The sequence below is a fragment of the Talpa europaea genome (genome assembly GCF_964194135.1).
Source record: "Talpa europaea genome assembly, chromosome: 11".
Classification (NCBI taxonomy): domain Eukaryota; kingdom Metazoa; phylum Chordata; class Mammalia; order Eulipotyphla; family Talpidae; genus Talpa; species Talpa europaea.
The window spans coordinates 96,875,030-96,897,571 of NC_140078.1; the positions used below are offsets into that span (position 1 = coordinate 96,875,030).

Consider the following 22,542-nt stretch of genomic DNA (forward strand, 5'->3'; position numbering starts at 1 on the left):
CGTACAGAGACCAGGGCATGGTCCAGGCAGGGAAGGGGCCTCCAGCAAGAAAGCCCATGGCATGGAGGGCGGACAGGACATCAAAGGACAGGTGCCCTGTCCTCTGCCAGACATCATGAGCTCGCATCTGTTCTACCTATTTTCAGGCAAGAGCTCCTCAATTTCCCTTTGGGGGACCCCTCTTTGCCAGTTTTAGTTGATTAGTTCTGGAGGTTGGCTATGACCTCGGTTTAGCACCATCCCTACCCCTCATGCCCTAAGAGGCTCAGGCACAGGCAAGAGTGGGGACAGGATTAACCTGGCGTTGCCAAGGCCAACTTTGCCTTCGTGGACACCGGCTGCCTGAGAAGGGAGCCTGCACAGCTGAGAGACATGGTAAGTGAAAAGGAAACCTGGAAGATACAGTTTGAGCCTCTAGGAACTGTGGGAGTTGAAGCCCCAAGCTGCTCTCTGGTATCATAACCAAAGAGCCAGGGCTATCTCCCAATCCCGTCCATCACCTTTACCCAACACACAGCAGAAGGAACAGGGCTGCAGCTCCAGGCCGCCCTGCACCAGGCCCCCAGTCAGCACACCCGGGAACCACGTACCACCAGGAGGTCATTAAACAGGAAGATCTCTCGCTGGTGCAGTCCGAGTTTCTGGGGCTTATTTGGGTCTGGAACCTCGAAGAGCCGGCAGTAACAGACCAGCCGCCGGTGAGGCAGCGAGAGCACCTGTGCGGGAGGAAGAGCTGTCAGCTACTGCCCCTCCTTCAGCCCAGATGCCCAGAGATCGGCCTGCGTGCTGGCCCCTTCTCTGGAAAACCGTGCAGATCAGGTGTTTGCAGTGCAAATTTCCTTGCTGTCTCCCCAGGAGCCTCTGGAAGGACCCCTAATTCTGGTGAGATGTACTTCCCACTCAGGCAGGGAGCTCCTTGCTTACAGAGGCACCCCGGGCAGAGGAGGACAGGTTCTGTGTTCCCACAAAATGTGTGCCAGATACACATGCTTCTCAGTCCTTGCAACAAACATTTTCCCAGAGTCTCTACGAGGTGGGGAAACTGGAACAGAAGGCTGACAAACTTGCTGTAGACACAACTGGGAGCTGTGGAGTCAGGAGCTGATGCTGGCCCCAGTTTTCCCGCCCTCTCAAGAATTTCAGCAGTTCGGATGCCTGCAAGCCCCTGTCTAAGTCCTGAGCTAGCAGCGTCATGCTCTGGCCTCCACTCTGCACACCTGCCTTGTAGAGGCCTGCTGTGCAGTCACACAAGCCCCAGTCCTGCCAACAGCCCTCATGGCACAAAGCCCAGAGGCTGGAGGACCAGCAGGGAGAACCAGTCGTGGCTCTGGGAGTACCCAGACTCACTCACAAGGCAGGGGAGTCAGTGAAGAGCCGGGACATGTCTGGGTTAAGTGCCACTGCAGGCAGGGAGGGAAAGGCGTGGATGGCTTGGCGTGCTGAGAGGGGAGAGCTGCTTAAAGTCAGAGTCTCCCTGGTGGTGCAAAGGGTTAAGTCTCAGCACTATGAAGCTATCCACAGCCACGGCAGCATGAGTTCGATCCCAGCCAGGGAGCTACCCACACAGTGCAGCAGACTTCTCTTGCCTCGCCCGCTGCTCCCCTCAGCAGTGTTTTTCAGTCAGTTTGCCTGTTCTGCTCCCCACTCTGTCTCTGGTGAATCCTCTCACCCCCTGCACCTCTGTCCTGCACCCCAGTTCTTGTATGCATAAATAAATAAATCTTTAAAAAATAAAAATAAAGAAAATAATAAAATCACAGTGCCAAGGTGGGAGGGTGGTGCGACATGAGGTTGGGGAGGCGGGTGAGGGCAGGTCATGCAGGAGCATCCAGGAAAGCTGGAGGCGGGGGCTGACTGAGAGGCCTGCAGTTGGACTCCCCAGGGATGGGGTGTATACACTGTGCCCGCCAGGCTAGCGTGTTTGTGCATGCACATTTGTATTCCAAGGCTTGCAAATGTGCTTGGGTGGTGGTGGTGGAGACGGTGAGGGAGGTGCAGTCACCAACCCGGGCAGGACACCACTCGGAATGTGAAGCAAAGGGAGGGATACTCACACAGCCAAGCCCGTGATGCAGGGATCCAATCTGCATGGGGAACAGGAAACAAGCAAAAGAAGACATTAATGTTCCAAAAGGTGCACCTGGGCTTGAGGGCTAACGGTGACACTGTGGCAGAGGGGCAGTGCCCCTCCCACCCAGGGCAATGCAGCTGGGCTGGATTCCAAGGGGACTTGAGAGGACTCCCCGGTCACCCAGGAACCACTGCACTGGCTGCTGGTTTATCAAGAGCCACAGGTTCTCTGCAAACATAACCCAGAGCAAATGGTGGTTATTCCCCAACATTAGGAGTCACTTTATTTTTTTTTTAATTTTTTTTAAATAATAAATTTTATTTTTATATTCCCCCATACAACTGCATATGCCCCATTCTGACCCCAATCCCTCCCCTCCCAGCCCCCACCCCCCAAAAAGTGTCTCTGGTTCATAGTTTTTTGTTGATTTTGATTTTCACTTTCTTATAGTTATTCATTTTCCTGGTCCCTTATTTAAGTTTTCTAGATTCCTGCTATGAGTGAGACCATCTGGTACTTTTCTTTTTCTTTTTGGCTTATTTCGCTGAGCATGATCCCTTCCAGCGCCATCCATGTTGCTGCAAATTGGAGTCACTTTAAAAAAGAAACTCAAGGGCCTCCCCTGGTGGCACAGCAGTTGAGTGCTAGGCTGCGAAGCTGCCCACAGCTTCTGCAGTGCCGGTTTGATCCCTGGCCACCACCGGCAAGGGTCCCACACGGTGCAACAGACCTCTCCTGTCTCGCCTGCTGCTCCCCTCAGCAGTGTATTTCGTCAGTCTGCCTGTTCTGTTCCCCATTCTGGCTCTGGTGAATTCTCTCACCCTCCTGCACTTCTGACTGTACCCAGTGCTTGTATAAATAAATAAATAAATCTTAAAAAAAAAAAAAAAAAGAAACCCAAAATCCTGAAATAATTCACCCTAGAGTCCACGGTACCAAATGGCCTCAGGGCCACTAGCAGAAGCCTCAGCCACTGGGGCCATTGGCAGGGCAAGGGGTGGTGGCTGCACGTGACTCCCTCCAGCCTCCCCTGCAGAGGAGGGCCCCTTCATACCGGCTTCTTCCCCACGATGAGCTTTTCCACCTTCTGCACTTGGGATACGTGGTCCTCATTGGTCTTCAGCTCCCGCTTGCGGATTCGCTCGTAGATTCCAATCAGCATCTCCCGGGGGATGTCCTCGCCATCATCCACACCTGGGCGGGGGACAAGGCTGGGCGTCGGGTTGGGCCGGGGCCTGGCAGCTGTGGTTCCATGTAGCATCCCCTCCCTGCCCCGACTCATTGGTGTCTACACCAGATCAGAGTGATGGTCCCTCTCATCAGTTCCAGGAGACCTGCAGGCCTTCCCTCCAGGGCTACTGAGCACCGCCAGTCAACTATAACTGCCCAGACCCTGTACACACCAGGACCTGAGCCACATGACCCCAGGACTGTCACTGGGACGGGCGGCACCACTTGTGCTCAGAGGGCTTTATAACATTCCATCCTCGCAGATCACGGCCCCAGGGGAGGACACAGCTGTCCCCATTTTACAAATGGGAGAGCCAAGCTTTGGGTCCAGGAAGAAGGCCACGCAACTGGGGTTGTGAGTTCAGGCTCTGACGAGTCTGTGTCCAAGTTTTTGCTTTGCCCCTTTCTAGTCAAGGGACTCAGTTCCTCTGAGCTAGGGGTCCTCCTCTGTGAAGTGGGCCACCAAGAGCGTGGCAGCAACACGGTCTCGTGAGGAGCATGGCGCAGCTCCAGGCACCCAGCACCCAAGGTGGGTCACGTGGGCAGAGCAGGCCTGGGGCTGGAACTGGTGACTCTGGCAATAAGCACACACCCCTCTCACTATACTACCCAGCCCGAGACCCAACCCTGCTCAGGACACAACCGCAAGCCCACATCCATCCTTCTCCTGCAGGCTGGCAGGAGTCCAGTGACCTGGTGACGTACTCTGTCAGAGAACAGTGGGGAAAAGGCGGCCCACTGCCCTCCAGTGGGATGGTAGTCAACCCTGCTGTGGGCAACTGGCACTGCCTGTCCTGGAGATGCCCTCTGGGGCATCGATCGCCTTTGGGAAACTGATCCCGTGGGGAAACTACACAAGCCAGGTCATTCGGTGCAATATTATTTCCAAATAGCAGAGAACTGGAACGACTCATCTACTTGTGGCCAGGGAATGGGCTAGCCAGGCATCGCACAGCCGCCGGGGACAAGAGGAAGCCGCAGCAAACCCACGCGGCCACCACCCTCATATTTACTCAAAGAAGAAAACAGGGTGTGAAACAGAAGAGGGTACAACGGAGCATGCGTGTTTGTGCCCACTGGAGCAGACCGGACTGAACCAGGGACTGAACACTGGTGACCTGCCGAGAGAGGGCTCTGCCATGGACCTGCTCAACTTTCTGGTTTTTAGACCAAAGCAAAACTTCAATTCTCAGGGTACAGTTTGTGTTCATAGCAAAACTGAGGGGAAAACACAGACATTTCCCATCTGCCTTCTCAAAGGGACCCCCAATGGAGGGCACTGCACCTAGGCTGACGTGTCTCATCACCCAGGCCTCAGTTGCACCAGGAGTGGCTCTCACTGCCATACACTCGTGGGGTTTGGACAGAGTATAATGACAGCCATGCACCACAGCATCACATAGGGTGTTGCCCCCCTCACCCCCTAACATCTCAGGGGGATCCCCCTATTCACCCCTTCCTTTGGTCTTACCCCTGATGACTGCTGATCATTGTTTGGTTGTTATTTGTTTTTTGGGGTTTTTTTGTCTCTGCAATTTTTTCTTTTCCAGAATGTAATTGGAATCAACAGTGTATGTCTAATTCTCAGACTGGCTTCTGCACTTAGTGACAGGCATTTAAGGTCCCTCCACGTCTTTTCACGGCTTCATAGCTCATTTCTTTTCAGAGTTGACTAATATCCCATCGTCTGGCTATACCTCAGTCTGTGGAGCCATTCAGCCACCAAGGACATCCTGGTTGCTTCCAGGTTTTGGGAATGATGAATCAAGCTATAAATATCTGTGTGCAGGTTTTGTGTGGATGTAAAGTTTCAGGCCATTTGGGTAGATAACAAGGAGTGTAATGGTTTGGTCACACTACTTCTCTGTGGCTTTTTAACTGTGTGAATATAATACCCACACAAGAAAAAAATTTTAAAAAATGTGAAACAAGTATCAGTAAAAGGTGCTCTGCTTGTCTGCCTTTCACGCTGGTGAGCTATTCTGTCCTCCTCACCTCACACCCGGAGCCGCTCCTGCTGCTGGACCCATGGGGCAAACTGGAATGAGTGATTTCAGAGTACGTGCAGCCGGGGTGCATGTGCAGGGGGTGGGTTTCATCTAAAAATAAGAAGCTGGATGTGTGTTCAGCACAGAGAAACAGCCTGGCTTTGGGAGACGAGGGTCTTGCTGACCGCTGACATTCACTAGCTGTGTGACCTTGGGCAAGCTGCCTTCTCACTCCGAGCCTTGGTTACCCCTTCTGAAGCACAAAGACGATGGGACAGAATACCACTGAGTTCTTGGCTTGGAAAGAGGCGACTTGGTGGGAACAGCTCCAGGCTTGGGAGGCAGAGCCAGCCGCTTGCTCCCCTGGGACTGGGAAGTAGGAGGATATTGCCACTCCGCCCCCCAGACTGCAGGGACAGCCAGGTGGGTGCAAACTTCCAAAGCCCTGTCCTTCCCTGAGCCTTCTCTCCTGAGTCAGTCACTTCTGGCTCCTCCTCTTCTTTCCCATAAAGGGGAGCCCCAGATTATGTGAATGAGTTCTAAAAGCATAAAAAAAAAAACAACATAGCATCAAATCAAGGAGCTCGGCAACCCACCCTGGGGTTGCCAATACCATGCAGTGCACAGCCACCTTTTAGTGCACTGACGGAGTGCTGGCCGCATTTGGGGTCACCTCAGAATCGGGGTCTGTTCCAAGAGGAGAGAGCCTCGGTACCTGAGAGGCCTGGGGGTGATGGTGAGCAGGTGGGCCCCTGGAGTTCTGATCAAATGTCTACCCATAGCCTTCATTCGCTCTCCTGGGGATGGGATTTACCATTAATGAGGTTCTGAGGCGCCTTAGATTCCTAGGAACTAAAGCTAAGACTTGACCTTCCTCGGGGCCTGCAAGATCCCCAGACCTGGCAGAGAGGCACGCAGTGAACCCCGCCCCAGCCCACCATGGTCTTCCTACGGTCTTCAATTGTGCTCCTGGGGCCTGGGAAGCCAAGCTCAGTGCGGGGTGTGGGGGGTGGTCCTGCCTCTGCTCTCTCGGGGTTCCATTAGCTGTCCTGTGATTATGGGTTCCGCTGCCAGGGGGTGTACCAGGCAGGTTCACACAGGGAGGACCTAGCATGTTACCCTGCCCCAGAAGAGGAGACAACAGGATGGCAGTCTCATAGAAATAAAGAGAATAGAAAATAGCTTAGCAAGATCACAAAGTTGAACTTGATTCACACACTTTCAGAAAAAGATGATACCGTTTCTATAGGGCCCTTGGCCGCTACTGCTGGCGTTTCCTGAGGAGAGGAATGCAGCCTGTCTTCCTCCTCCAGGGACCCTAGACACACAGGGCTGCACTGTTGGCTAACATGGGAGGACAGCAGGGATGAGCCACAGGCTGAGCCCCAGCAAGAGAGGGCTGCCTCGGCCCAGGGCCCGGCTTGCTGGGATCCAGTGCTTTCTTTTCACCGCTTCCATGTCTATAATGCCTGTGGGGGCACACACTGCTCCGTATTCCATTAACAGTAATGTGAGGTTCTACGTTGAAGTTAAACCACGAAAACAAGGCAAGTCAATTTGCAAGGAACACTGAGTGTGGAGGGGGCCTAGCAGTGATGGGGGCCAGGGCAGTACCAGTCCCTCTGCCCAGCTCTCCTACTTGGAAACTCTGGGTTCCATCCTGTTCCCTCTGGGCCTCCCAGGTCTGGCCCGGCCGCCCACTCTGTGCTGAGCTGCTTTCTCAGGCCTCTGCAGGACTGTGAGCAACTCCCCCACTCGGCCTGCCAGAACCCTGCGTGTCCTTTCAGAACAAACTGAAAACAGCACCTCCCCCCACAAGTGAGGTTCCCCACATCCCCCAAGACCCAGGTACATGCCTCTTAGTGCTCCTTAGGGCCAACACTCCCTGGGGGCCCCGGAGCCCGGCGTGACCCGTCACACCTGCCTCCTGCCCCCATCCTGTCAGGCGCCGGCTCAGAGGGCGTTTGAGGGATGCCTGTGTGGCTGAGCTCGGGGCCCAGGAAGCTCACCTCGGAGGTTCTTGACAAAGTCCTCCAGCTTCATCTTGCGCTCGGGCTTGACATTGGGGCTGTACATGTCCGTGTTGAGCAGGATGATGGCAAAGGCCAGGATGAAGATGGTGTCTGGGTTCCGGAACTGCCGCACCACCCCGGGGTTGCAGATGCAGTACCGCTGGCTGCAGGCCAGGGAGAAGGAGGACAGTCAGGGCAGAAAGTGGGTCAGGCAGCCCCTCACTCACTGTGGCCACCCCAGTACAGACATTGCACTATGGGCCTCAGTTTCTGCATCTGGTAAATGGGGACACACTTGTTCAGCAGAGTTGGCCCTGCCCACCCACTCACCCCTCCTTATGTCCCCCACCCTGTATCAGAGTGGCACAGGGCTGCTCAGCAGGAGGCCCGCATTCCCTAGCCTCCCTAGAGCTGGGCATAGCCACCCACCTTAGTTCTGGTCAATGGGATATGGCACCTGCAAGGCTGTACCTTAAAAGGCACCTTCTGTGCTCCCCCCTGCCTGGAACATGGATGTAACAGTGGACGCTGGACTTGCTACCTGGGACCTTGAGAGGACAGGAGGGCAGGCCCCACACCAGCTCAGAGATAAATTTTTGTCCTGTTTTAGCCACAGCTAGGGGGTATCTTTGTTATGGCAGCACCCTGCCTATCTTACTGTCCCTATTGCCTCGATTATACCTCCTGCCCCCCACTCCCAAGGGGCCCCCTTTACTGGTGACCTGGTGAAGGGGGTAATGGAGAGAGGCAGCGATAGACAGGGGGAGCCAGGAGGGGCATCAGACCTGAGGCAGCAGCCACCAGAGCATAGATGACGTGGGATCCCATTCTGTCTTCTCCATTAGTTGCTGCCTCCTCCAGGAAGCCCTCCTGGAAGGAAGTGGCTAATACTTTCCTCCCAGAGCCTGGGGTTTCTCCTATGCCCTTGCTCCTCTTTGGCCCCACCACCAGTGCTGTGCCCAGCCAACTGGGTATCTCCACATCCAGCAAGGAGCACAAAGGCTGATGCACAGCCAGTGGGACTTGGTTTCGGGAAGAAAGATGGCACAGTAACAGCCACCCACTGTCATGCCAGGCATAGGGCTTAGGTGGTTAATCTTTCTGCCCTCTCCAGGATAGGTGCTCTTGTTAGCCCAACTCTCCAGGCAAGGAAGTGAGCACAGAGGTTAAGTAACCAGCACCAGGTCACACAGCAGATAAGAGGTGCAGGGGGGTGTTAGAACCAGGCATCTGGCCCCGTGGCCCCAGTGAATGAGCAGATGGATGACACACATGGGCCCATAAATGAATGAACGATGGATGACGGCCAGCAAGACTTGGAGGAAGACAAAGCCTGTTTGAAACCCTGGCTCTTACACTAACCAGCACGGTGCCTGCACCCAGGAGGGGCTGCTGCCTCCTCCCCCCCCCCCCCCCCCCGTGAGATCAGCCACCTGAATGTGCTGTGGCCCAGACCTGACCTGAAGGCCTCGATGAGCCGCTCCACCTTCTGGGCCTCCCCCTGGACCCGGATGTGCGCCTGGAACTTTCTGAGCGCTTCATCCAGCTCCATGGCGGAGAAGTCCATCTCGTCCACCACGCAGCTGAAACAGGGACAAAAGGCCCGCGTCAGCAACCCGACTCTGCAGCCTCCCTGCTAGGTGAGCACACGGAGCAGGGTGGGGGCACAAATGGAGTTAGTGCAGGGAAGGGCTGGTGGCCACCCAGAGGCCCTGGGCACAGATTGCCTCTTGCCCTCCTCCAGGCAGCAAACATTTCAGACTACAGCCCAGTGATGCTGATGGGGAGCCCATGGTCCCCCGGAGCTGCAGGGAAAGGTTCGTGCTTATGTTTCTGCATGTACTTTTCTAAAAGGGGGCCAGGGCTTACAGCTACTCTTCATAAGAGCCTGGGTGTAGAGATGAACTGGCATGGGGCATGCGGTAAGTGGGAGGTTGTGGTCTTCCTGCGTCAGTGAGGGAGGAAAGGTGCATGGGCCACCTGCGAGGGGTGAGGTGAGGCCCCAGGGCACCCGGGGACTGTGCTCCAAGCACCCTCGAGAGTTGGGGTGGGGGGAGAGGTGGCTGGGCTTTTTGGGGTGTTTTGAGAAGGGCATCTGTTCTGCCCTTGCCTGCCCATCCAACAAGCAGAGGACAGAGCTGGGCTAGTTCCATCCTAATCACAGCCAACCCTCAGCTCAGCCTGCTGGTCCCTGCTTGTGACCTGAAGGGGGAATGTGGGGGCTACACCAGGGACCCAGGTGGCAGGTATCTGGCCGATCCCTTTGTAATGAAGCCATGACCACTTTGGTATGACTGCAGAGGCCTCCGACTTGGGGCCTCAGCCCATTCCCTGAGTCCTCCCTCTGCTGGGGCAATGGGTCCAGGCATAACTGTGAGGCCCCCAACCTCCTCGCAGAGCTTGCCATCTCCTGGGGTAGCAGTTTTTGTGGGGAGGGGACAGGACAGGGACGATTTGCTGACCAGCATCAGGGTAAGCATGCTGGAGTGGAAGGACAGGGGCTGGTGGCGGGGGGAAGGGGCTCGATACTTCCTGAGGTCACTGCTATTTTCTGATGTAAGGAGAACAATGCTCGGATTTCCTGCGGACCAGAAGCTGCTTAGGGAGGGTGTGCGGGAATGTCTGCAGCCCTAGCTGGCTGGGGCCCCACTCAGTAAGGAGTTAATCTGTTTCCCCCCGAACCATTTCTAGCCTCAAAGAGGGGAGAGGGGCATGGACACACTGGCAATGCAGCAGGATTTTCCAGACCAGGCTGGAACAGACACTGGGCAGGAGAATGCAGGCCAGGAGGGTGTGTTGGCCAAGGAAGGTGCAGACTCCATGCTGCTGGGTGCCGGGCACACGCCAGCCACCACCCACACCTCTGGCTCACAGCCTCTCCTGCGTGTGGCTGAATAGACCATGTGTGTCCGTGCGTGCACGTGTGTGGGAATGTGCAACGGGATGAGTGTGTATGTGACTCAAGGAGGGGAGCACCCAGGCCAGGCCTCCCCCTCCGACCCTGCACGTCCTCACTAGTGAAGCAGAGGCAGTGGTGCCGCCGGCCACCCCCGGAAGTGAGCATCAGAGGCGGCAGGACACGTTTCCCTCACGTGAGACCACAGGCTGCAGAGCTGCCCCGACCTGGGGTCCGCTCCCCACCGGCTCTTTCCTTCACCTGGCGTGGAGGCGGTGGACAGATGGAAGGCAGCGCCACTGTTGCTGTGGCCAGCTCTCTGCTCTGATCTCTCCCAGCCTGTAGGGCCACATCTCGGTGTAGCTGACAGGTCAGGAAAACCCTCAGCTACAGACCCGGCAGAAGGACACCTGCACCGGGCCATCCCATCCCTCTGGCTCTGGGTCTTCATCTGTGAAGGGAGCCAGTGCCCGCCACACCTGCCCAGTGAGAGGACGGGGCAGAACACAGCGTGGGCTCGGGGCATGCGAGCCCTTTCGCCAGGGCTGTGGTGTCAAGGAGGAACACAGGCATGCAGGACTTCTCACAGTTGCCAGCAACACCCAGGGAGCCAGGCACCGTCTTTCTGTGGGGTTCCAAGTTGTTGAGAGTGCTGTGCCCGTTGGAGGAGAAGGGTGGCCTCACACCCCAGAGCTTCCAGCTAGGGCAGGCAAGACAGGGCTCTATTTGGGGCTGCCCACCAGGAGGCACTGGGGTCTCTCTTAGCCAGCACCCCAAGAATATCACAACAGATGGCAGTGAGGTCAGGGGAAGGATGACAGACACCCAACTCCAGGTCCTGGGGTGGCGTGGGGACATTGAGGGTACACACAGGACATTGGGGGGTCAGTGTGTATGACACGGAGCCCGAGGGTGGATGTCTGGGAGGATGTGCTGTGCGGGTGTCTGCGTGTGTCAACAAGGGAGAAAAGTGGGGAGTACTGGGGGTGTGTATCAGCAAGCAGGCAAGCCTGACACCATGCTCGCACAGAGCAGGGGCCTGTCACGGGGCATATCCCTGCTCCCTGCCAGTCCCCCAACTTACTCGAGCACGTCGCGGTTGAACTGCTTCTGCCGGTTGCCGAGGAACTCGCCGATCATCTGCCGGCTGAGGCCCTTGCGCTGCAGCAGGAAGTGGGCCACTCCCACCGGTGTGTCGGGCACGAAGCCGCGCTCGATGAGGTACTGGATGCCCTTCTCAGGCTTCCTGGGGGGACAGAGGCCCATTCAGTCCCAGCGCCCCCTGGCTCATCCACGCCTGCACTCAGCTCTCACCCCTTCTCCTTGAGCCCATGATGGGGCCAGCTACAGGAGCACAGCTGTGGGTGCTGGGGCAGAAGCCCCCTCCTCGCCACCCTGCACTGCCCCACGTCCTGGGCACACATAAACAGCCTCTCCCCAACCTCATGGAATCTTCTGCAGAGAAGCTTCCAGGTAACAAGCAGCCCAGCCCAGCACACACCGGCCTGCTCCCTCCGGCACCTGTAATCAGCACTAACACTCTACAGCTGTTGGGCCCTTGCTGTGCACTGTCACGTGGCTCAGCCTCTTCCCTTCCAGTCATGCTGGCCCTTGGGGTCTTGTCACTGGTGCTGTGCAGGCGCCCAGCAGCCTGGTGACCTTGCCAGGGGCCTCAGCGACCTGCATGTGATGACCACTGAGTTAACACAGTCAGGCGCCTGGAACAGGCACACAGTCAGCACTGTGACAGGTTCTTACGATCTGTCCCAGTCTATAGGAGAGGAGTCGGAGGCACAGCTCAGGCCCCTAGAACTGGCGTCCACCTGGACGGGGAGCCATGAGGCCCAGGCAGGGCCCTGGTGGACTGTGGGGGTGGAGGCTCCCTTGGGGTTCATCAGTGAGTCGAGGCAAGCCCCCTCCTCCCTTGGGGCCTCTGTCATGCTGGCCACAAAGTATGACATGCACTCAGGTGTCACAGACAAGGGCCGGTGACCAGAGGGGACAGTGTGGTGTGAGGGGGCCACAAGTGGGATTGATCACTGACCCAAGGAGCTATGAACCCCTGGTGTGCATGCAGGCCCTGTCAAGGTGGAGGCAGCTGGGTCACCTGCTAGTGGGTCAGGCCCTGCCCTTTGCCCTAGCAGGTAGAGGCCAGTGTTGTGCTGTGCCCCAAAGCGGGGAGGTAATGGTCATGGGAGGCAGCAGCATCCAGCAGTGACTGATTATCCACAGGCGAGCCAGTGGCAGCCTCAGGCTGCAAGGTGACCCTGCTATTTTTACCAGGATGACCACGTACCCTCACTCACCCTCAGGGGCTCGGCTGGGAGCAGCTGCTGGCCAGCTGGGTCCAGGCACAGAAGTGGTGACAGACTGGCCCTGCTCCCCCAAACCCCACTTCTGCAGCTCTGGGGTCTCCACCCAAGAACCCCCCAGGTCCAGGGCCTCTCCAGCCACTTGGCCATTGTTGGGGACACCATGGCCAGGGAAGGTCACAATCCCTTGCTGCTGCTTCCATACAAATACAGGACCCCAACCGATGCCCGCACCCCCTGCACTCAACTTCCAGTCACCAAGGCTAGCCCACACAATGGTAACACAGAAATTCTAGTGAGCTGCCAACTAGACTTAGAATCTCATTCGGAATCCAGATTTCAAGCTTCTCTTGAAAAATCAGACAGCCTGGCATCTCTGGGGCCCGCAATCTATGTGGCAATGATTGGAAGGGGTGGGGCTGGGTCACCCACCTACCCAGGCCTGCCTGGCCCATTGAGGCCCCACTCTGGTGCCCTGTGCAAGCCCAGGCAGGCCCAGTCCCTCCTGCTTTTCTGGGTGGCCACTTTCCCTTCTCTGCTCCTTCCTGGGTTTCTACAATGCCATGCAGTATCACAGGCTTCCAGGATATGGATGCATCCATCCTGGAGGAACGCAGAGCATGGTGGGTGAGGGTGGAACATGCTGTGGGAAGGAGAGGTTGTGGGAAATGTGGACTCCCCACGGAGTCAACACCCTGCGCCTCTCCGCATGCGGCTCTGCATGCAAGGGTCGTGGGCTAGGAGCAGGTGTGCAGGATGGAGGACCCATGAGGCCGATCCACTCTGGGGTGGCAGGGGGACTCCTGGGGGGCTGAAAAGGAAGCAGGGTGACAGGCCGATCACCCAGGGTGTGCTGCTCCAAGTGGGTGAGGAGCCCTGGTATGTCCTGGCAGGGCAGGGCCGGGGCCAGAGGTTCTTGGGTAAGAAGCTTCCTCTGGCTGCCCTGTAGAGTCAAGGCCAGGCCTGAGCTGGGAACGCAGCCAGTAGACTCCTGCAAGCGTTCAGGAAGGAGTGCAGAAGGTGAGGAGGTGTAGCCAGTTTAGGACATAGTTACGGGATAGAGATAACAGATTGGATGCGAATCTTACGGATCCTTTACCTTTTCCTCCTCAGCCTGGATCCTAAACCCAGAGCTGGAGGGATAGATTCCATGTTGTAGCTTTCACGGCAAAACCACAGGATGGAAGAACCTGGACCCACTGGGCCTTGACCAGTGACCAGGAGTTCACTGGGCAATTGAGAGGAAAGTGTAGTGGTGGGTAACAGGTGGGTGGGTGGGTAGGGTGCACAACAGGCAGGCAGGGCCCTGGGGTTGGGACAGATGTGACTGGTGAAGGAGACAGAATGGCTTTCTTTATACTGGGGAGTGACCTCCCTGAGACTAAATAGCTAGTGCACTGGATATCTGCTGGTAGGCCCTGCCCAATCGGGCATTGCCAGTGTCCTCCCCTGACCCGCTCCCACACAGAGCTCTGCGCTGACTGCTGAGGGGACCTGTACCTGCATGCCCTGCTGAGCATCACCATAGATCTACTGGGGACAGCAGCGCAGAGTGGTGAGTGGCCACCACCCTACCTGCTCCCCTTGCTGCAGCAATGGGGCCACACGATGTGTGCTGGTTAAACAATGGGTACGAAGGGAGCATGGTGCTCCCTGTGGGTGCCTTTCCAGCACCTTCTCATGCCACAGAGAATCAGGAAGCCCACGTGGATGTCTCTGCCCACCTTGTTGCTGAGACTAGAGGTGCACAGTCCCTGGCCAGCCTAGCAGGACATGGCAGTGTCACATGACAGAGCCACCCAGGCTGTCAGAGAAGGGCTAGTCTGGGCAAACTGGGCCACAGGGCTTCGTGTTCCAGGCTCAGACACAGAGGTAGGGCGCTGGCCCTCCGGAGGTTTCCTACACGGGGACTGTAGGCCTCGAACACTTCTGCCTGGGCCTTCAGGCTCCAAGGACTGAAGACAGAAGGGACCAGGGCTCCTCTGACTGCTGGATACCCCTAAATCCAGCAGGACCTGACCACACAGAGCACACCCAACAAGCAGGACATCTGTGTCAGGCTTGGGGGCACCTGTGATTTGGAGCAGCGCTGCTTTCCATGTCACCAGGACACTGTTTTGAAAGCTTTCAGTCTGCAGCCGCATTACCCTGAACACGCACCATCTCCCTGAAGCTTTGCAGGGCCCCTAACCCCCACAAGACAAGTTCCAGGCTCCTCGGCCCTTGATTCACTGCGTTCCACAATCATTTATTGAGCTTCCGTTCTGAGCCAAAGTCCCCGCCGTGAAAGACATGCAGTGTGGGTGGAGCCTGATAAAGGAGGAAGGGAGGTCAATTCCCAGGATACTGAGATACAGCACAGAAGCCTGAGCTCAAATTCCAGCTCCACTTACCAGCTGGGTGACCTAAGGTAAGTTACGTGACCTCTCCGCGCCTTGGCTTCCTCATTTGTGTAATGGGAGCAACAACAGTGCACAGAGTGGCGTTGCTGTGAAGGTTAAGTGAGAGAAAATGCCTCCAAGCCTTCAAAACATATTGTGGGGAAGGCCAGTGTCAGCAGAGCTAACCAGGGTGATGCCACGGTGACCTGGAGAAGGCATGGACTTTAGTAGGCAGGGGTGAGAGGGACAGTCTGGAAAGGCCTCCTAGGGAAGGTGGCACTGAACCTGGAGCCAGGAGGAAGGTCCTCATTGGAGGGGACAGCCAACCAGGGCCTTATTGGCAGTAACCACAGGGCACAGCAGGGTTGAATGTTCTAAGATGCTCAGCAAGAAAGAGCGTGGGTCTTTTAACTCACTCCTCTGCTCAAGAAATCCTGAAAATTTCCCTCTACCTTTCCTACCCCATCACTGCTGCTGAAGATCAACAATGTCCAGGCCCCCAGTTCCTCTGAGGATACCCCAACTCCTCCCTTCTCTAGATTTCCAACTTCCACCCTCAAGAATGCAGTGCAATGTGCGGAGGGTGACATTCTTGACGCCTGACCTGCTTCTGCACTGGGTCTGCTGCCTTCTCCCTGAAAGGCGTGGAGTGTGGAGGTCAGAAGGGAGCAAGCTGCGGACCCACCCACCCCACCCCACCACAACCAGCCTGAGCGATCCCCAGGCTTTCTGGGCCGCTTTTCATGACCCCAGTTGCTGATGTAGACGCATTCAGGACAGGGAGGCACAGATGGGCCTTGCCAGTGGCTTCCTTCACATGCGTGCCCCATCCTGGGACTCTGGGCAGTCAGTGGTGGGCACTGAGCTCTCAGGGCACGAGAGGGCAATCCTGAGGTTGTGGGCTATAGCTGGGGATGGCCGACTTGCTGAGTGCTCTGTGGGCTCTGTTCACCGGGGCAGTTCCTGAGCCTACTTGGGTCCACCACCCACTGCAGCCCAGCCCTGGCAGGCCTTGGCTGTCCAGCTCCCACCCAGCTCTGCCTGACTCAGCTTCCTTTCTAGGGGCCTGGAGCTCTATCGGCTTAGAGACAGACTTCAGCTCCCTGGGCCACGTGCGACTCCAGGGGAAACTGTCTAAACCAAAGAGCTCTGGGTTTGCTAAGAAAGGCTCTACTCCTCACTTAGCATTGTTTTAGAAAAGCTCCCAGGCCGGGAGCAAGGCCAGTGCTGTGTACATGGGGTCCCCGCTCTGGAGCCCCCTTGTTGGTCAGGGGGCTTGTTTTACATGGAGTCCCAAGGCTCCCGCCACTGTATGTGGCTACCCTCCCTGCCCACCTCATGCACAGAGCCAGACTCGCTGCTATCTGTCCCTCTTGGAACTCTACACCAATCCTGGAGCTGCAGTGACCCAGCTGTTCTAGATCTGCACCACTGGGTAAGGAAGCACTGACCACTGTGGCTGCAGCCCTTGTGCTGTGGCCAGCGTACCTGAGGGGCTGGATGGCTGCAGTTAACAGTCCCATCTTGCCCTTCAAGGTTGTCAACTCTGAGCGGAAGGCAGCCCCAAGGGGAGCTCGTGCAGATGCTAATCCTCCTGGGGATGCACAGCTACCAGGAGGGCTAAGAATGCCACTTCAGAGAAACAACAGAAAAAGCCAACACAGTTCTAAGAATAACAAAAGAGGGTCTCCCTGGTGGCGCAAGAGGTTAAGTCTTAGCGCTATGAAACGATCAGTAGCCATCACAGCATGTGGGGCTGCACAGGGCCTTGGGGGAGGCGTGCAGCACCCCGCTGGCTGCTGAGTGGGCGAGATAACCCAAGCACAGAGCCACGGTCATGATGGAGTCAGAGGGAATTTCAAGCCGATGGAGAGAGGACAGACAACAGACTGCCAGAGGCTGACAGACTTATCTAGAATACCAGAGGCAGAGCCCTCGCCTGGTACCAGCCTCCAAAAACAAGTTCCAGCCCTGAAGGGAATACGGCAGAGCTCTTTCAGTCTGACATGAAAATCCAAAGTAGTAAAAAAAACAGAAAAACATGGATGATTTGACTAATTAAAATTAAAAGCTTCTGTTGGATGACAGAAGCATAGCGTTAAAAAACATAGCTAGGGCCTCCCTGGTGGCGCAGCGGTTGAGCGCTGGGTTGCGAAGCTGCCCGCAGCCTTTGCAGCGCCAGTTCGATCCCCAGCCGCGGGGCGAGGGTCCCACATGGCACGCAGACCTCTCCTGCCGCCCGCTGCTCCCCTCAGCAGTGTACTTCGGTCCTTCTGCCTGCTCTGCTCTCCGCTCTGGCTCTGGTGAATTCTCTCACCCTCCCGCGCTTCTGACTGTACCCAGTGCTTATATAAATAAATAAATCTTTAAATAAAAATTGTTTTAAAAAAAATAGCTAAACCCTACCCATTATATACTTTGAAAGGGTGAGTTTATAATATGTAAATTATATCTCAAAAGAACAAGTCAAAAAAAGACAGCCAACAGAAAAAAAATATTTGTAATTACAAAGGGCTAGTATCCACAATATATAAAGAGCAAATAGTAAATCGTAACGACAACTTGATAGAAAAATGGGCAGAGAACAGAGCAGGCAATTAACTGAAGAGGAAATTCAAATAGCCCAAGACTACCCAGAAGTGCTCCCTCTCAGAAGCAACAGGGAAATGCGAGTTAAAACCACAGAGAGACACTATTTCTACCACCCCTTGGGCTGGGGGTGAGGAACAAACCTGTGTTGACAGGCATGTGGGGGGAACCGGAACTCTCAGATCCAGCTGTGAAGGAGGAAATGAGTAGAGGCCGCACTGAGAAGTAATTTGGTGGTTCCTGTTTCAGTTCAAAACAAGCCTAGCAGTTCCATCGGTCCCCCTCTGGTCATCTCCTCAGAGCCTCCTCAGGCACCTTGAGGAAGCAGAGGCCCCTGCATGGTGTGGACAGCCACACCAGGGGCCACTCCGCAGCAGGAACCCAGGGGCGAAGCACTGAAGGGAAGTGCTCTACCAGCAGACCTCCCACCACACTAAGGTGATCTATCACTTGGCCCCAGGTCACTCAGCCAGGCCACAGCGACACAGGCTGACACTCGCAGGGTTAACTGCCCCAGCACTGTCCACACCTGCCCCTTTCCTTCTCACACCTGTGGGCAGGGGCTGGGCTTCAGCCCCATCATACAGATGAGGACGCTACTGCAGGAGGACACACTGCCCAGGGGCATGGGCAGGGCTAGGAGCGGGCCGGCCAGGCTCCAGAGCACTGGATGGACACAGAGACCTGGGGAGCGACTCCGAGGCGACAAGCGAAGGGGTGTTATCCTCAGTGGAGGCTCTCACATTCCACGGTGCAAGTAGCATGTGCACGCATGTAAGACCCAGAAGAGGGCAGCCCCAGCAGATAGGAGGTTAGTTCTCTTCACAGAGAACTACAGCCCCTGCTGCCCCAGACAGGAGCCCCGTTCCCTGTACCCACCCTGGGGGCAGGCCTCTGGATCCCACAGCTAGCGCTTCCATTTGTACAGTGATGGCTCAAAGTGCCCCCAGGATGCCCCAAATCTGGGAAAACAGGAAGCAGGGGAGTGAGAGGTTAGTGCCAGGAACCACCAGGCAGGCTGGTCATGTCCATTCCATGTCCCCACCCTTCGGAGGAGTCAGCACTAGGTCTGGCATCTGGTGACCCCTAATTCTGGAAGCCCCCGGATGGAAATTATGTGAGATCCGAAGTTTAATAACCACAGCCAGGCAGGATGCCCTCCAAGGGAGTACTCGGCCCTCCTCCCCTCCCGCTTGCTATTTTTGGTGGTGCTAAGAATAGTCTGCTTTAAATACCCATCTCCCTCCTCAGATGTGCTCTCAGGACTGCCCCCACAGCACCTTTCCAGAACAGACAGGAGGGAGCAGCCACTCAATGGTTGGTGTCTACAGAGGGAGAAGCCAACAGGGCCTCCGACGGTCAGGGTGGGGCTGTGCAGGGCCAAGTCACACGTCTCCCAATGGACCCTGCTGAGACCGGCCGGCAGCAGTTTATCTGCGTCCTTCCATTCCCCACGTGCCTCCAAGGATGGCGGGCAGCGGCCCAGGGAGATCTCCCTTGGAAAAGGACCAGTGATGCCTGCCCTAGAGACCTTCCTGCCCTTCCACACCCCAAGGAGATAACCCTCCCCATAGTCATGCCGGCCTTCGTCTGATGCCTTTCCTAAGCATCGACTGTATGCCCACCACTGTTCTAGGTGCTGACGCGACCCCACGTCCAGGGAAATGACATCCCTCTCTCATGGTGCTTTACCACAGAGAAGTCCCTCATTTTGCCCCTGCTCAGCCTGAGTGTCTGTTCCCTCACCTGGGGACCTTGGAGGGGGCCAGGTCTGGAGGCTGGGTGCTGGGCCTGCTGCTCTCAGGACCCAGCCTCTCCTCCCCCCAGTCACGGCACGGAACACTGGAGGCCCCGTCTCTCAGTGTCCTGCCCTCATGCCTGCTTTAACTCCCAGCCCATGCAAAGGCCCTGGGGCCCAGCGCTAGGCCCGCCTCCACGCTCCCGCAGGGCAGCGAGCACTCACTTGTTGAAGAGGTTGAGGCCGATGCGGTAGTGCCTTTTGCGGATGACATCGTTGCTGAAGGCGGGCGAGTCCCAGCTGTTGCGGGTCTCCTTGTGGTAGGTCTGCTTGCTGAGCGTCTGCTCCCGCAGGCTGTCACGGGACGATGACTCGGAGCTGCAGTTGATGGTGTCGTTGGAGTTGGAGGTGCTGTTGATGCTGTCGTTGTCTCCGTCCGAGTAGTCGGACTCGGACTTGCTCTGCCTGTTGGCGGAGCCGTTGATGGCCAGGTGGCTGTCCAGGGGCCTGGGGGGCCGGGGCCGTAAATCCGGCTCCTCCCGGGGCAGGCCCTTGGGGGGGCCGCCATGGGGGCCGTGCTTGGGGCTGCCCTGCTGCCCGCCGAGGCTGCGCTCGTAGGCACTCTGCCTCTTGAGCGAGCCTCGGTCTGAGCGGTCACTGAGGTCCACGGAGCTGTCGCTGGGCGGCTCGATGGTGAGCAACGGGAGGTGCTCCACCCGTAGCCGCTGCTCTTGCCGCTCGAGCGAGGGCGTGCTCCGGCAGCTCGTGTCTGTATCCCCCTTGTCATCCTTGTGGGCCAGGGTCCAGTAGTCCTGGGCTGCACCCCCAGACCGCAGCCGTAGGTCTGACTCGGTGCTGCCCGGCCGGGGCCCGGCCTGTGAGAGGGGCAGGGGCGGTGACAGCTCCTCCTCGTCAATGTAAAGGGTGACGTCGCTGTACGAGGCTGTCATCTCGTCCAGCTGGCGGTGGTCCACGCCGTGCAGGGCCGGCTGGGGCTCAGCGTCACGGGCCCGCCCCGTGTCGGGGGCCGGCGCCTCCTCGGAGTGCAGGCTGCGGCAGTTGAGGGCATCGTCGATGGACTCGGCCAGTGACTTCACCTGCCGGGAGAAGGCGTCCTCCAGCTCCGTGATGGCGTCTGCGAAGTCGCTGGGCGGTGCCGGGGACTTGAGAACAGGTGGCTCACCAAGGTCACCGCACTCAGAGGGCACCAGGGCTCCCAGCTGGGCGTCATCCTCGGTCACGGAGACCTGCTTCCCCTCGAAGTAGGAGCTGTGTACCTTCTCGGGCCCCTCGAAGGAGAACTGCATCCTCATGTTGGACAGCACAATGCGGCGCGACATGCGGTTCTCCGACATGGAGCTGCGCAGGCGCTCGAAGTTCTTGTTCATCTGGTACTGGCGGAAGGCCGTCTGGATGGTGCGGGCTGCATGGCGGGTCACGAGGCGTCCCCCATACTTCCGTTCTAGCATCTCCACCTGAGGGGCGGGGAGAGAAGGAATAGAGAGTGACCAGGGCCCCGTGTCGGCACAATATCCAAGTCCCAGCCTCTGGTGGTGTGACCTGGGAAGGTTGTGCCTATCCCAGAGTGCCCGCTGAGGCACGCTGGGGGCTGTGCAGAACAAGGGCTCCAGGGTCAGAGGAGAGGGAGAAACACCTCGCCAAAGAGCAGGCATATTCCCTACTCTCAGAACCTTAAAAAGAGTGCTTTCCCAAACTCCTGGGGCCACTGCAGTCTTTGGTCCTGGTTCACCTTGCAGCTGGCTGTTTAACAGACACACTTTGGAGATGACGGAGGAGGTGAAGGCAGCCCCTCCAGATATGGAGATCCTGGGGAGGTAAAGGTCCAGGGATGGCCAAAGGTCTCAGCAAGGTCTCCTGAGGAAAGGCCACAGAGTTCCAGTCTCATTTCCTTGAAATGGCACTGATGGGGTGCTCCTGGCAGCCTGGGGATGGGGGGCTGGGTTTCAGGGAGGCCTGAGAGGATGGCTGTACTGAGAAGCAGGCTTCCGGTTCCAAGCCCGGCCCGTCCTCATCAGCCGTGTCACTCTGAGGGAGGCTGGGATGGTGCAGCTCCTCAGGCTCCTCGCCTGTAGAAGGGGCATTGTTTCAACCTACCTTGCAGGACCACAGCAGGCGTGCGGTGAGACAGCTGCAGGACTCAGCACAAGCCAGGCACGGGGCCCCCTGGGGCTAGCAGGCCCTCAAACTGCATCCCTGCAAGGCGTTTAGTTTGCGGCAGTGACCAAATCCCCTCACTGTACCAATAGGAAAAACTGAGGCCCAGACAAGAGACCGGGAGGCTGCCAGGCTCCAAGCGGGTGCTCACCCTCAGACACCTTGGATACACTGTCTCCCTGGGGTGACACGTGGGTGTCTCAAAGTCCTAAGGGCCACATTGGCCCTCTGATCAAGGACAGCCTGAGGGCCACTCCCTGCTTCTGAGTGAAAAGCAAACAGGATCTCTGCAGCTGGAGCCTGCTCTACGGGAATAAAAGAAAATCCAAGATAAGGAACTGCCTCTCGGCCATGCCAGGTCCTTGGGATGCTATGCTGAGTGGCCCCGCTGTGGGACTAAGAGAGGTCTCAGGCCCTTGGGACCGGAGAGTGAGGATGTCTCACACCAGGGAGGCCAAGCTCTGCACTCTGCTTGTCTTGTCCCACCTTGCCCACCAGGCTGGGCACTGCACCAAAACTGGCAGTAAAGAAACCTGGTACCTGCCTTCAAGAACTGAGATCTGTCAAGGAGGATACTCAGACACATATAACTGTCAGTGACAAAGCCAACAGACATCAAGCTGTGGCTGAGTCAGGGGCTGGGCACTCAGTAGCTATGGGCTGGGAAGGTGGGGTTCAGAGTCTCAATACAAAGTCCCCTCACTTTTTGGGTGAGTGACCTCATGTTTCCGTTCACCTCTTTGGAAAGTCAGAGTGTGGCTGGCTCTGAGAGGTTGCCCATCTCAGGGACGCTGGTTCCCCCCAAACACTGAAGGCGCCAGGACTCTGGGGCCCCCAGGAAAGGGAGGGCAGGCGGGCAGAGCAGAGTAGGGGTGTGTATGTGGATCAAAACGGCTTTTCAAAGCCCGGCCAGGGCCCAGAGTCAGCCGGGGCGGGTCTGTTTTGCTCTCGCCCTGAGGTTACTGAACCCCATCCAAAACCATGACTTCATTTCCACATCTGTAAGCAGAGTTTACTTTCTGGGTTGTGAACAGAGCTCTGAAAACCATTGGGGCAGATAAAGGGCCCAAGGCTGAGCTCCAGAAGCCCTGTCTTCCCTCTTCTCTATCTGCCCTGCAAGGCCTCTGGTCCTGGGCCCTTCTTGTGAGCC

At 57.1% G+C, this 22,542-nt stretch overlaps 1 protein-coding gene across 5 annotated transcripts in view; it reads right to left on the minus strand.

The window, feature by feature from the left end:
- The window catches only part of IQSEC1 (IQ motif and Sec7 domain ArfGEF 1), a gene marked incomplete at both ends in the record, with an annotated part of 285,659 nt that overhangs the window by 12,218 nt on the left and 250,899 nt on the right, over nt 1-22,542 (minus strand). For all 5 annotated transcript variants that reach the window (XM_084248437.1, XM_084248438.1, XM_084248434.1 and 2 more), the window contains 7 exons: nt 591-716; nt 2,055-2,084; nt 3,126-3,265; nt 7,299-7,465; nt 8,762-8,884; nt 11,282-11,443; nt 19,443-20,692. In XM_084248437.1, coding sequence (XP_084104563.1) covers nt 591-716; nt 2,055-2,084; nt 3,126-3,265; nt 7,299-7,465; nt 8,762-8,884; nt 11,282-11,443; nt 19,443-20,692 — 1,998 coding nt within the window. The remainder of the gene's footprint in view (nt 1-590; nt 717-2,054; nt 2,085-3,125; nt 3,266-7,298; nt 7,466-8,761; nt 8,885-11,281; nt 11,444-19,442; nt 20,693-22,542) is intronic.